Source organism: Antechinus flavipes, chromosome 3 (genome assembly GCF_016432865.1).
Source record: "Antechinus flavipes isolate AdamAnt ecotype Samford, QLD, Australia chromosome 3, AdamAnt_v2, whole genome shotgun sequence".
Lineage (NCBI taxonomy): Eukaryota > Metazoa > Chordata > Mammalia > Dasyuromorphia > Dasyuridae > Antechinus > Antechinus flavipes.
In genome coordinates this window covers 509,671,514-509,686,437 of record NC_067400.1, presented here as the reverse complement: position 1 = coordinate 509,686,437, position 14,924 = coordinate 509,671,514, and the positions used below count along the sequence as shown (strand labels likewise).

The 14,924-nt window shown below is 42.5% G+C and overlaps 1 protein-coding gene across 1 annotated transcript in view; it reads right to left on the bottom strand.

Annotated features, from left to right (window-relative positions):
• Nucleotides 1-1,485: 1,485 nt before the first annotated feature.
• NCAM1 (neural cell adhesion molecule 1) overlaps nt 1,486-14,924 on the bottom strand; it is a 455,625-nt gene continuing 442,186 nt past the window's right edge. Inside the window, 4 exon segments of the mRNA XM_051986988.1 lie at nt 1,486-4,289; nt 5,537-6,334; nt 7,487-7,603; nt 8,168-8,375. Coding sequence (XP_051842948.1) covers nt 4,169-4,289; nt 5,537-6,334; nt 7,487-7,603; nt 8,168-8,375 — 1,244 coding nt within the window. The 3' untranslated portion in view covers nt 1,486-4,168.

Here is a 14,924-nt window from a genome sequence, read left to right as displayed (position 1 = left end):
TAAGATTCAAAGAATATGGTTAAATCCACAGAAGGGACCAAGTAGGATGACTTTAAGCATCATTTTAATGGGACATTAGGTAAGGTACAGACCTCTGGGATTGTAATCATTTCTTGGATTGTCTGGATGAAGGTTAGAGGAAGCATGATCCAGAGTGGAAGAAACCAGAAAAATCTTATCCCAAACATAATTCTAATCCTCTCACAGAGAGAAGCTCTGTTTTGTCTGTCAGCAAAGGAGAACATCTTACTCAGAGGATAAGGACTAGGGAGACACAGAAATAATCAAATAAATCCCAGAGATAATGCTTGAGAAGGAATTTTCTTTTGTTCTTTTGGAAGAGAAGTACCTTCCTTTCTGTAGATAAGAGGACCACAAGTGGAATTTGAAACACAAAGACCATAGTTGTTGAATGAAGTTTTGCTGTTTGGGAGAAAAAATATCTACTGACTATCACCAGAAGCTTGGGCATTTATGGTATAAAAATCTTTGCTGATGCAGGTATCCTTTTATCAGTCTATCTGTTCAGTAGGGTGGGTCAGAATCTATCCAGAAACAAGTGGATTACATTTCTGGCTTCTCCAGAAATCATCTTTCATAAAAGGTAGAAATTAGCTCACCTGTTTCTGCCAAAAGAAGCCATACTTCAGTCTCACTTACATAGAATTTCAAGCTAAAACAATTTTTTTCTTCTTCTTACTAAGTCTAGTTGAGTAAATGGGAATAAATTTTGGGTAATCAAAATAGGATTTGGGGTAGAGGACTAGTTGACAGACAGAGAGGCTCTTTCATCCAATTCACTGTTAAAATTCAAGTGCAGATCATTATTCTAAGTAGCTGAAATGACTTTCTGATCCCCTTTGTGGCTATAATGGAAGTCAACTATTAGTAGTATCAAGGAGTGGGAGAAGAATTAGAAACTATCATCCAGGGGAAAAATGTATCTAACTTTTAAGAAAAGGACCTGTAAGAAATGGGGTCTCACTAAGCCCCCTCATAAACAACTGAGCTATTTATTTTTTATGTGGGAGAGAAGAAATCAAGAGTTTGACTGCAAAGACATTTTTTTTTTTAATTTTTATTGAACACAAGTATTCTGACAGAATGCAAAGTCAAAATTCTCAGTTAGTACTCAGTATTTACACCAGTGAGAATGGAAATAAAGGTGGTGTCAATGTTTCACTTGGTAAAAAGTTTTATAACAAGAGAGAAGGCCCCCAAAGTAGGGAATGCTGGGTAGGGATGTTAATGGAGGTCTGAAAACCACTATCCAAACAGCCTAGAGCGAAAACCTGGGATTTGGAAGGCTCCATAGAAAAGTGTGAAAATATAGTTCCACTTTGCAAGCTGCACACTCCAATACACCTTTATGGATTTGTGTGGCCTGGGGTGTTGAGTGATTGCTCCACTGGTAGAATTTGACCATTGATGAGTGTTTATATAAATACATATGCATACACCTACACATGTATAAACACATTGAAAAATGGATAAAGTTGGTCCCTCCTTCAAAGGATTAAAAAAAAGACTAAATTGTTCCATTAAAAAAAGATGGATACCATGGAAGTAAAGTAACTCCCTCTGACTTTTTAGAAATATTAAAAAGGAACAGGAGAAAAAAATAACAAAAAAAGAAATTTCGAGAGGTGAGACATACCTAAGTGTAATGGGAGAAGCAGATCATGACTGCTGTCATTAATGGGGCTGATGGTTGATAGATCCAGAGCCCCTGATACCTCAGTTCTCCTGTACCAGAGGTGATAATGCGGGCCAGTTGAGTGCTAAATATGCTTCCACCTATTCCTAGCCATCAGAATGTGACTTCCACTTTCTCGCTTTAATTAGTAATCACCTATGAGGTATAGAATGGTGTTGGCCAAGAGGGTTGAAGCCATCAGCATCATTTGGTGAGGGAATTGGTTCCCTTGGATAATTCTGGTGGCACAACATATCCCCTCTGTGATCTCAGAGAAGTTCTGGGTTTTACTTTCTTGACTCACAAGCCCCACTCTCTCAATGTGCTGGACATCTTATGTTTCTTTTACTATTAATATTTTCTGAAAGCCAATGCATTTAAAACATATGCAAGCCCTTGTGACAGGAACAGGCCAGGGTTGTGCATACAGGGGCCTCCATTTTCATCCCCAGGAGCTGAAAAAATGCAAAAATAAATCCCACAACCCAACTGAAAAAAAGAGCACCCCACATTTAGCAAATGACAAGACCATAGTTTTTCACAGTTTGAAATCATAATCTAGCATTGCCATTGTTTAGACTACAGAATTGTGAGTACACTGGAGAGTGTGGCTTTAATGGAACGAGCTCAGTTGACAGTCTCACCACCCTAACCTCTTCCCTTATCATACCTTAGGAAAGGAATGCATGCCGGAGTATTGGTTTTTGTTTACTTATAATCACCTTCATTATTATTTAATTTTCTTTGTTTAAAGGCTTCTGTTCCTTTTAAGAGTTATTTTATTTCCTGAATAATTTTCTGAACTATCTTCTACACCTTCCACAACCAAACTATGTTGAAGTTTTATTTCAATACTATGACAAAAACACGTTTCACACTAAAATATTCACGCATCCACAGTGCACAAGCTTGCAGTTCTAAAGTAGAATGAGGAAAAAAAAAAAGAAAAATTTCTATACAAAGGGCTGGTCTTACCCTTCTTCCCTCCCACCCCCTTTTAAAGTCACTGTATTTCCCCCCCACTCAGTTCCTAATCCAGGAGAGTTGTATTATGAATCAGGACAGCAGATCTCACTGATGCTGTCCAAGTGAACAGAAGGCCGATGTTGCTTTACTTCGACAGATTTCCAAAAAAAGACACCAATTCCCTGAAGCATACACGCTCTTCCGCTCAAATCTAGATTTATGGGCTAAAAAGTAATTGTTTGCATATACCTTTTCATTTGGCTTTCTAAAAAAAGGGGGATGGTTGGGGTTAAAATGTGTTCACCAAGACCAGCCCCAACTGTACAATCTCCGCTTCACTTAGCAAAACCTAGGGAGAATCATCCAAGAAAAGGGCCAGAATGCCTAGAAAAGCAGTCTGTCTCTTGAATGTAGCTAGTGGGTAATCAGCAAGCAGACTGCACCCCGCCCCCCCAACCCAAAGCAAAGAACCAGAGAAAATCTGGTTTTTACCCAGGTTAGCCAAAGGTAGAGGAAGAAAACAGAATGGGGAACAGCCACTGTCAACATTCAGATTTTGAAAAGTCTCCCTGTGTCAAGCAAGTGTGTGAAGAACTTACTACCTCTAGACTGTATCCATTATGTTTAAAAAAAAAAAAGAAGAAAAAGGTAGCTATTTTATATGGACATTGAAATGCAAACGAAAGTCAAACATTTCTTGATTTGTAAACACTGAAAAATAAAGTTGGCAGAAAAAAAAAGAAAAAAGAAAGAAAGAAAAGGAAAAAAAAAGAAGTCTGAATACTGCAAATTGAAATCTACCCCCAGAAGCTGCAATTTGGCATTCTTCCTACAAAACGAGTCTACGTGGGAACTGAATTCAGCTAGAAAGGGTGACACACTTTGCATACTGAACAAATACAAAGTGAACAGAAATTATAACTTATTTATGAGGCTTTACATAGTTCAAACTCGACTGAAAAGTATAAAAATAAATTGTGGACTTTGTTCATTCGGTTAGTCATCGTGCCTGAAGAAAGTACTTCTCTGAAGCTGCTCGGGTGCTAAATCCGAGAAAGCAAAGTATTGTCTTCCTAAACCTAGATTTGTTCTGAGCTTCCTAGATTCTTAACTCGGTGGGGTTTTTTGTTGTCTGATTGTTTTGTTAATGATTTCAGGGAACGGAGTGTCCTAGTTTGGCTGTGGGCTCAACTTTTTTTTTTTTTTTAATTTCCTTACAAGTGAGTACACAACAAAGGGATCCTTTTAACAAATCTACAAAAAGGAGATCCCAATTTGTTTATTTATTTGTCTGATTTTTTTGATTTTTTTAAAGGCAAAAGACACTAGAGGAATGAGATATGTGTGAGTGTGAGTGTATGTGTGAATGTGTATGTGAATATGTATGTGTGTGTGTGTGTGTGTGTGCGCGCGCCTGTGCACACGAGCGTGATGCTAGAAATGTTCCGGGGAAGTGGTTCTGTCACTTTTTAATTTGATGTTTGCGTTTTAATTTCCCATCACTGATCACGCTTTGCTCTCATTTCCATTTGTTTGTGTGGCTTCGTTGGGGACCGTCTTGACTTCTGCTGGAGCTGGCTGGGTTTCTGTCTCCTGGGGTGCAGACTTTGCTTCTACTGGGGCTTTCCTGCAGAAAGAAAACAGAACTGGTCAGTGGGAACTCAGGCAACCCCCTTCCCCTTAGCAGGTAGCCAGATCTTCTTAGGAAGTTACAGTTTGAGGAGTGGCCCCTATCTTATTGAGACTCTAAGCTTAGGGACAGGTGAAAAGAGGGGCAAATGCAGCTCATTTTTTAGACTGTTTATCTGGTCTCAAACAGCTGCCAATCCTAAGCCTTAGGGCAGGTAAAGATGCAGTAATTCTGGCTTTGCACCCATGGGTATAAGGGAACTCAAAATGAAGACTCCAGAGGACACTGTTTGCCAGGAATCTTAGCATAGTTAAGAACACCATGATGATGTTAAGGACTCTGTGGGAGGCTTTCCTGGGCCACTGGCACCTGTGGTGCTGCTGTGTGTTCCTGGGAGGCCCTGGTTTGGAATGAGTGCCTCGGGCCATTGGATTCCTGCACACTAAGATGCTCAGCTCTTAGGAACTGGGTTGTAGGGTTCACAGGTGCAAAGGAGCTACATGAGGCAGGAGATTTGTAGACCTTGGAAGATCTAAAAGGTACAAGGAGCAGGACCTAACTGTGGTCCTGGGGCAGGATTCCGCCATGGCCTCGATGTGACTAACTATCCAGCACATAAGCTGTCTGTGGGTTAAAAAGCTCTCCCAGGTACACAATGGCTCCACTAATGCTCAGCCTTAAGTCACCTTATACTGGTCCACCCCCAGAGAAGCAGGTAAGGGAGGAAGAGCTCTGGCCTGGTAGAGATGAAATTAGGCCCTTGAAAAAGAAATGGAGATATCTGAATGTTCTTGGCCTTTTCCCCTTTATTAGTGTGGCTTCTGTTGTGTACCCAGGAGATAACAACCTCTTGTTGCCTCCCAGGGCCCTGTGTAATCTGCCAGAGCACCTCATTTTGCTTCCCCAGAGAGTGGAAGTGAAGTGAGAACCTTCTTGCGAGGGTATCCCTTCCCCATCCAGGAAAAAGAGAAGCTGCTTTCAGAAATTTAGAGGTAAAACATAATTAATGTGGCCTAATTAGTGACCAAGTGGCTGCTCTCTGGGGCCTCCCCATCTCTTTCCTGCACACCCTTCGCCTGCATCAGTCCTCTGTGAGCTAGCTAGCTGTTTCCTTCTCCCCCTCCCCTAACGGACTGAGAGAAGACCAACGTCAGTGAAAGGCACATCTAACAAGGAGGACACAGTACAGCACCAACGCACAACACCAGAGGATACAATCGACAGCAGATTAAGAGAGGCCATACTCGGTCTTTGTTGGTGCAGGTGACAGAGAGTTGTCTGCAGGGGAAGAAGCAAGCTCAGGGGCTTGCCCACTCGCTGCGGGGGCAGGAGCAGGAGAACCCAGGGCTGCAAAGACATCCTTTGCAAGGTCAATCTCTGGGGTCTTGAAGGTCCCTTCGTCCATTTTAAAGTCCTCGCCCTGGGCGGGTTTTGCAGTGTTGACGGAGGCAGCTTCACTCTTCGGGCTAGTGAGGGTCGTGGCTGCCTCTGTCGGGCTCTTCACCGCGCTGGGCGGAGCGGGCTCCGGGTCTGGGCCTTTGGTGGCAGCTGGCTCCTGTTTGGCCTGGGCGGGCTCTGAGACAGCAGCCAGGGGACTAGTGGAATTGGTCGGGGTGGGAGTAGGAACCGCCTTATTCCCAGGAGGAGTCTTGGAGGCCTCGACCACATTGGTGGGGGCGCTGGGGCTGAGGACGGCCCCCTGGGTGGCCAGGACACTAGTCGACAAATTGCTAGCTGCAGGAGCTGAGGTCGGGGTATCGCTCAGGTCAACGAGGGGGGCGACCTTGGGGGTGGGCGCAGGCGGTGGGGAGGAGGCGGACACTACAGGGCCCTTAGAGGGCGTGGCCTGGCCAGCGGGCACTGAATTGGAGTCCGGCATGGCTGTGGCTGGAGGGGCAATGCTAGAAGTCAGGGTTGTGGTCTCACTGGTGGGGCTGTTCTGAGCAGTGGCAAAGGTTTCGGTGATAGTGTCAGAGTTAGTGGTGATGGTGGTGACAGAAGGCAGCATGTCCTCAACAGTGGCTGTGGTGTCAGCTGGCAGCCTGTGGGGAGGACAGGAAGTAGAAGAGAAGAGACTGAGACGTGACAGAAGAGCAGGCAAGCAGCGCCCAAGCCGAGGAGAGAGGGGCGGGGGCGCGGAGCATGCTGTCACACACACGCACACGCACACACACGACAAGGAGAGCCAGAGAGGAAGGGCCCCCGCAGGGCGGGAGAAACAGAGAGACGACAGGGGCTTGTTTTCCCTGGCCTGGCCGCGGCCTCTTCCCTGCCCCTGATCCTGCCGGCCCCTCGGGCGCACTAGGCTCGCTCGCGCTACTTTCTACCCCAGGAGTGATCTGCGTCGCCCCAAGAACGCTCCGCAAGCACTAGCCCTGAAAGCTGTGAGTCGGGTCCGCTTGAGAACGGGGGACAGGGAGAAGGCAGCACAGCAGCACAGCAGATACCTCTACTCATTGATTGGGAAAAAATCAGTCCGATGCTGGAATCAGAGTAAACCAGGAAAACCCCTAATGGCCCACGTCGCTGACAGTTTTACAGCCCTTGAAACCAAATTCCATTCAGCCTAATGGGATCTCAAACACCCAACGGGCAGCCACATAGATTATCATCTCGAGTGTTCATTTTTCTAGACTATAATGGGGTCTATAACTGTCTCAGTCCAGAAAAGCAGGCGAAATTTCCTCCAAGATCCAGTTCACTCGCTACCCTACAAATTATCTCGCGTCCCTTTTGCATGTACGTGTTTACTGAGAAGGGGTTTCTGTTAATAGAATGTAAGTTCCCTGAGGGTAGGGGTGATTTGTGTTTCCAGGGCCTAGCACAATGCATCCAACGTAGCAGGTGCTCAATAAATATTTGATTGACTGAGGGGCTCTCCCTACCCCCAGAGCAATGGGCTGCTGACTTTCTCAATTAACCTTCTCACATTTTCCTGAGAGATCATTCTCCTGAGGTTACTAAGAAGAATTGGGGGGGAGGTCAGATTTGACTCTAGGTAGAGGGTAGTTTTCTCAACCAAATTACTCTTGAAGTTAAAAGTGATTAACTTCCAGTTTAGTGAGAATTGTTGTTTCTAGTGTACCCAAGAGATGTGGTGAGGGAGGGGTGAAGAACAGGAAATTAGGAAGATTTGTGGTCCTGCATTGGAAACCCAGACCCCACCCATGTTCCCAGGTCCCTAGCCCACATACTCTGGCTCTGTCAGTGGTGTGGTCTCATTTGGCTCTGTGTGTTTCCCTCCATCATGGTTTGGGGTCCGTTCCTCTTCTGTCCGCACCTCTACTATGGGCTCCTTGGATTCGTCCTTCCTGTAGAGAGAGAGATTGCCAGCTAGATCCTAAGGCACCAACCTAAGGAGAGCTGCTGATCCAGAGACTTGTTACAGCAACAGGGAATTGAGTTTCTCTCTTGAAAAATGAGCTAGTGGGATCCCAAAGTCCCTCCTTCTCTGCCCCCAGCCTAATCTAATGAGTCTAACTTTCTACGAAGAAGGGCAGCATGGGATTCCTGCTGTTGGAAAAGATTCCTTCTCTCAAGAGAAATGTGATCAATAGCTGGCCAAGGCTACATTCTCTTTGGTTTCTCCACAATCTTTTCTCTTTATGCTCTTTCTCAGACCTAGGTAGTCTCTGCTGGTTACCAGCTGTATGACATTAGATATCACTTGATACCTAATCTGGAGCTCAGTTTCCTCATCTGATAAATGGGGAAGTCATTTCCATTTTAACATTCTGAGATAGGTCTGGAACAAGGCTTCTTCACTCCACTTTCTCTACAGGAAAAATTGAGGTCAGGAGAGTGGTGACCTATTCTAAGAAGGAAAGCCCTTGTCATAGTCAAAGCTCTCTGCCAGGGTAGCTGTGGATACTCACGAGAATGCAGCTTTGCCTTCCTCCATATCTTTTCCTTTGGCTCCTGGGCCAGCTTTTCCACACAGGTTGACAGCAATGCACATGAGCAAGCCACACTTGTTCAGGAAGTAGCAGGTGATGTCCACAGCCACCAAGAGGAGGACAAAGATAACAATGAGGATGCCCACAATGGCACCGGTGCCCAGGCTGGTGGTGGGGCTGCCATTGGCTTTAGAGACCAATCAAGAGGTGGAAAAAGAAAAAAATAATGGCTGAGGGTTAATGGATGGTGAAAGCCAGATGCCCTCCAACCCTGAAAATCAGTCCTGGTAAGGTCTGTATGATAAATATAGGATACCAACTTCCAGTGATACCTTTGACCTCTATTGAGTATTAGATATAACATCATGACCTCCTTCTTATCATGTGCCAGGGAGGTCAAAATGGTAAGATTGAGATTCAGTGGGACCTCGCTATTTGGGAGTAGAGATGGGGATCAGAAGTCATATCTCCTAATTTGCTCTATTTCCACCAACCAATCTCACCCACCTTCTCCCACTGTTGTCTTTGGTTAAAACCATAGTTCAGGAGCCTTAGGATGGACTGTGTGCCTGGGAGCATTACATTGAGCCTGTTGACTTAATCTATGGGGCATCTGCTTGTTCACCCTGTGGGTGCACTTTGTGCAAAGTGGAGTCTGCTGAGGGCCAGAGAGGGCATCTCTTTAGGACCTCTTCCTGTGAGTGCCACTCAATCCCTTATTTCTCACAATAATTCGTCCTTTCTTCTCCTCTTTAGGAAGAACCCAGAGGATTCAATAGCTAGGATTTGCTTTGGCTCAAGTTCTGGTCATCCATATCTGGGAACATGAGGACTTGAGCAATCTAAGTAGTTTTTTCCAGACAGTGTGGTTTCCAAGGTCTCAGGATTTGAGGGGAAGGGATAGAGGCAGTGAGGGTTCTGTGAATACTCACCATTTGTGAACTCAGGCTTGGCTTGGCTCAGATTCCATGTTCGCACACAGATGGAAGCACATGCCCCCATCAGACAGAATATACATGCCTTAGTGGATGACCCCTCACTCACGCACCTCATTCATTCACAGACACTCCTAGATTTGGCTAGGCTTACCTCCAATGAGTCTGTTTTCCAAAGGGCTTTCATACTACTTGGCATTCATTTCCCTCCTCATCTTGCTTTTTTGTAATCCCTTAAAAGCACAGTTCAAATCCCATCTGCCATAGTCTGCCTTTTATTGTTCCAGTTGTTACCTCTTGAAATTATTTTGTATTATTCTTTTATTTTATTTTTGACTGGACCCATTAACTTCATCAAGTGTAGAGATATATACAGTTTTAGAGAGGTGACTGGGGTTCTTGCTCAGGAGGGTCACACACTCAGTGTCAGAGACAGGAATATGTCATTATATCTGTAAATATGTCTATATAATATTTGCTTATCCTTGTATATGTTATAGAAAGAAAAACTCTGGTAGAAAGAAAACTTCAAGGGCTAGAACTTTTGTTTTTGCTTTTGTACCCCCAATAAGTAGCCCAGTGCTTCTTTGAATGCATTAAGTGCTTAATGAATTTTTGGTGAATTGAATTCCAAACTCCTCAGAGCTCTTGGGTATCATCAAAGAAGTCCCTATCTTTTGCCTCTAAAGTCATTTCTCTCCTGACTTCCTCACACCCATCTTTTTGACAATGTTACTGTATCAGTACCTGGGAAAGTCTTGCCCTCATGCCCAATTTCAACCTGACTCTGTTTAAGGAATGAGTTGATTATATGTAAATAATAAGACCATATAAGTTGATTTTGAATAAAGGGTAATGGGCAGAAAAGGATGATAGAATTCAGAGACATAGAAACTGCTTCCTAAGGAAGAAAATACCTTTTTTTTTCCTGGAAAGATTGTGGCTACAAATTTCTCTTCCTTATCCCTATTGATTCATCTCTTCAAAGAATAGAAGAGTTGTAAGTTTACTCAGAGTACATCCATTCAAACTTTATCTGTAACATTCACCCTTTGTGTTAAGATTTCTAATGATGGGGAACCCATTATCTCATAAATCTGTACATTTCACTTTTGGATAGCTCTAATTCTAGTTCCTGATATTAAATTGAAAACTACCTTTCTCTGCCACCTGTTATTTACTTCTTCCCACGGAGCTAAGCAGAATACATTTTAAAAATCCTTTCCCACTTGACATCCCTTCAGATATCTGAAGGTAGCTACCCACATCCCCACTCTTTGGAGGTGAGAGCTAAGCAGGACACTGGCCAGGAACTGACTACCAGTTGCAAATATTGCCATGGCCCTTGCTTCAATCAGTACCTCAACGCATTATATCTCTTCAGACCTGTGCCAATATGCCTAGCAGTATTCCAGCCCCATCTATCATGTAGGATAATGAAATGAACACAGTCCATGGTCCTTGGCACCAGAGGTTGGGTCACATATCTTCTCCTTTTAATGTAGTCAGAGTTCCTGAGAGGACTATTCAGTTCATGGCAGACTCCTCCACTCTGACTCTGCAAATGGTTTATTTGTGGATAGTCACATTACTTTTCCCTCACTTCAAAAATTGAACTTGCATATGGCCCAAAAGCCAATTTCCCTAGAAATATTCCTTAAGGATATTAATGAGAAACCAAATTCTATGATGAAGGGGAGCTCCACATACAACTTGCTTCTTAATCTTACAGCTGTAGGCAAATGTGTGAGGTCTTTGGAAATACATCTGGTATCACTGAGTTTTCTGCTGGGTACAACTGCAAAGCCTGCCTTCCTCTTTATTTCCAGAAGTTTTTTCTCCTCCGCAATCTCATCCTTTCCCTCACATGCCAGAGAAAGACTGGGTAAAAAATCTTTCAGGGTCACTCCATTTACTAGGTCTCCAGGGCCAGTATCACAGATGTTGATGTTCTTATGATTTTTGTTGCAGTTGAGAGGGTATTCTTAGCCTTTTGCCCTCTTTAACACTTTATTAGTGAAAAATTTTTTGGTAGTTTAAAAAATATTTTCAGTTATTTCTTCCATGTCCTTATTTCCAGTTTACTCTCAAATCTATCTCTAATCTAAATAAGAGAATGATAGTGTATAACCCACCCCATTTGTTCTTAGGTACGTCCTGTTATGTTTCTCTGTATGTGAAAACCATCCTGAGCTTGGGCTATTTTTCCATTAGCAGGGAGACACTTAGGGGATGGAGCCCTAAGTGACTGGCTACTATTAATACCAAATATTCAGCTTAGACAGAAGCCCCAGGTGCTAGATAGAACATCATTTATTGAAGAAAAAAGAAAAACTACTTGGAACATAAGGGTTTGGTATACACATTTTTCTCTTTTATCCCCCCTTGTGGTCGTTGGACAGATGAGGAGGGAATGTCTATTATATGTATTTATTTGTACCATCCATCAATTCCAAAGTTGGAAAAATGAACATCATCTTAACTGGGTAATGTAGCTTTGAAAAGAGATTATTTGAAAAATTATATTCTAGTACTGAAACAGTAAATGCTATTCACCGCCCATATGTAATGACCCATTGAGATCAGTCTCTTTTATGATGGTTACTTGAAGGGGAATTTCCCTGTTGATATTAGACAAGGGATAAGAACTGGACTTATGATTTTAGTGATTATAGGGCACTCCTGGATGAGAAAATTCTACCAAGGCAGGTCAGCACCTTTTCTCTAGCTTATGGTCTAGAACAGTGATAGCAAACTCAAATAGAAATAGAAGTCACTAAACCCTTCTTAAGGATCTCTGAAAATTGTATATTGACTTAGAGTTAAAATTTAATGAATGCTTTATTGTATGCTTATTTATTTTGTTAAATATTATCCAATTACATATTAATCTGGTTAGGCCAAATTAGAGAATGTTGCTGGCCCATATTAGACATTTTTAGTCTAGAGCACTGAGAGCTTAAAGTGACTTCTGTGTGAATAATCAGTAGTATAAACGACAGGACTTGGACCAGGGTCTGCTTGGCTTTGAGGCCGACTCTCTATTCATTGTTCTATTTTGCCTATTAATATTGAAGAAAAAATATCTGTTAACTGTTGTCTACAGACCCCAATAATTATTCCCCTCCTTCCTCAATAAGCTCAGTACATGATTCCAATTTTTCTTTCTTCTCTAACTACTGTCTTCATACTAGGGGTTTAACACATAATAACTCTCCCTCAAACATCCTAATTACTCAGTTCCATAACTGAGGTTCTTCTCCAACCCAACTTAGCCACACATAAAGATGGCTATAACCTTGATCTTGGTATTATCAATACTAGTACCACCTCCATCTTAAAAAATTTCAAAATCTCCTTATCTAACCATGATATTGGCTTTTCACCTTGACTTCTGTTTTCTCATACAAAATCCCATTCTTTATCCACACTGTGACCTCTGATCCATGGGCCTTCATTTCTCTCCCAGGCCATCCCTGTACCAGTTAATCTCTCTTCTTTTCTCTATCTTGACTCCTGGGGGAACTAATTTAATTCCACATTGTCCTTTTCTCTTAAATCCCCAATCTCCTTACCATATCACTGATTATTCCCTGCCACATTATAGCCTTGGATTAATCCCACCATTCACTGCCTTTCCTTCTATACATGTGCTGCTGAATAAAAATGGAGAAAATCACACAACCATTTTGATCAGGCCACTACAAAGTTAGGGTTCACAGCCTCAAATGGACCCTTGCTAATGCTTGGCAATCTATTATACTTACCTTATCAACCCATTATCCCACTCTCCACAATGGTTCTTCCAAAATTTTTCTTCCCTCTTCAAACCTCCTGTAGTTCCCTCCCCAAGTCCTTTCAGCTGGGAATTTTGCCTTGTAATAACCAAAAAAAATTGAGGTCATTTGCCATGAGCTCCTTCTTCTTCCCATTTCCTCATCTCCTATTATTCAGATATCTTCTGCCACCATCTCCTCCTTCACTCCTAACTCACATAATTCCATCCCATTTCCTCCAACAAATTCTACCCCAACAAATTCCACACTCCTCCCATCTCTACTTTCACTTTAAAAAAATATTTCATTTTCTACTGTTTACAAACATGCCCATGTCTTTCCTATCCTGAAAAAAAAAACCCTTCAATTTTTATTAACTATTAACTATCATCCTATTTTTCTTCTGCCCTTTATAACTAGATTCTTCAAAAAGATCATCTACAAAAGATGTCTCCATTCTCTTTCTCTTTTCTTGACATCTTATAATCTGACTTCCAAACTTATTATTATTCTACTACAACTGTCCTCTCCAAAATTACCAATGATCTCTTAGTGGCCAACTCCAGTGGCCTTTTCTCAATCCTCATTCTCCTTGACCTCTGCAGCCTTTAACATTGTTGATCACTCCTTCCTTGATATTCTCTTCTCTCTAGGTTTTCTTCTATCTCCTAGTTTTCCCCCTACCTATCTGACCATTCCTCTGCTCCTTATGAGCCAGGTCATGTCCTCTAAATATAGGTCTCTCACAAGGTTCTGTCTCAAGCCCTCTTCTCTTCTCCTATGCTATTTCGCTTGGTGATCTTACCTCATGGATTTAATTACCACTTCTATGCCAATGACTTCCAAATCTAGCCTTCCTTTCCCAATCTCCCTTCCTTCCTCTGATCTTGCCTTTCAGACATCTCAAACTCAATGTCCAATATATATTTTTAACTCAGTACATCCAAAACAGAACTCACAATCTTTCCCCTTATATTGGCCCTCACTCCTACCTTCAACAGCATTCTCCCAGTTCCTCAGGTTGTCAATTTAGGATTTATCCTAGACTCATCACTTCCCCACCCTCTTATCCAGTCTTTTAATTTCACCTTTGAAATATCTCCCAAATATGCCCATTTTTCCCCTGACATTACCCCTATTCATTCTAGTGCAAGCCTAGACTCACAATCCGACTATTATGATTAGCTTACTGGTGGGTCTGTCTACTTCATACCTCTCCACACTCTAATCCAATCTTCATTAGGCCAGTAAAGTAATTTTCCTAAAGCACAACTCCAATCATGTCACCTCTGTCTCCTCCCCACTCAATAAATTCCAAAGGCTCAGTATTACCTCTAAGATCAGTCACAAAAGTTGTCCACTGTTCAAAGCACTTATAAAACTTCTCCTCCTACATTTACAATTTTCTGACTGTAGATCCTCCATCCAGTGATGCTGGTCTCCTGGCTCCATGGTACTCTAGTTTTCTGCTTTGAGCATTTTCTCTAATTATCTCACTGGTCAGAAATACTTTCTACTGACTTCACACTTAAAATCCTGCATTCTCCAGAAAGTTTATACCAATCCTTTTAACTCTAGTGCCTTCCCTCTAGATTTTGTTTATTTTGTATATACCTTGCTTTGTCTGTATTTGTTCCCATATTGTCTCCCCATCAGTAAGCTCATTGAGGGTAGGGACTGTCTTTGCATCTTTTTGTATAGGTAGTGCTTAGCTCAGTGGCTGGCACATAGTAGATACTTAATAAATTTTTATTGATTAATTCCCAAAGTTCCAAACTTTCTGATTAATTCCAAAAATTTCAAAACTCTCTGTCAGTTATTTTCAAAGTCCCCAAAGGCAGATTCTGACACTGCAGATCTTCCCTGCTCTCTGGACCTGAGGCTAAGGTCCAACATGAGTTTTGGTGGTAACATGCAAGTGCAGCAAGTCTGGTCTTTTAAAAGAGAGGCTAAACGACTTCAGCTGGAGAATGAGGGAGCACTTGTGAAGCTCTAGTAGTGAGAAGATCTAGGTATTGAAGACAT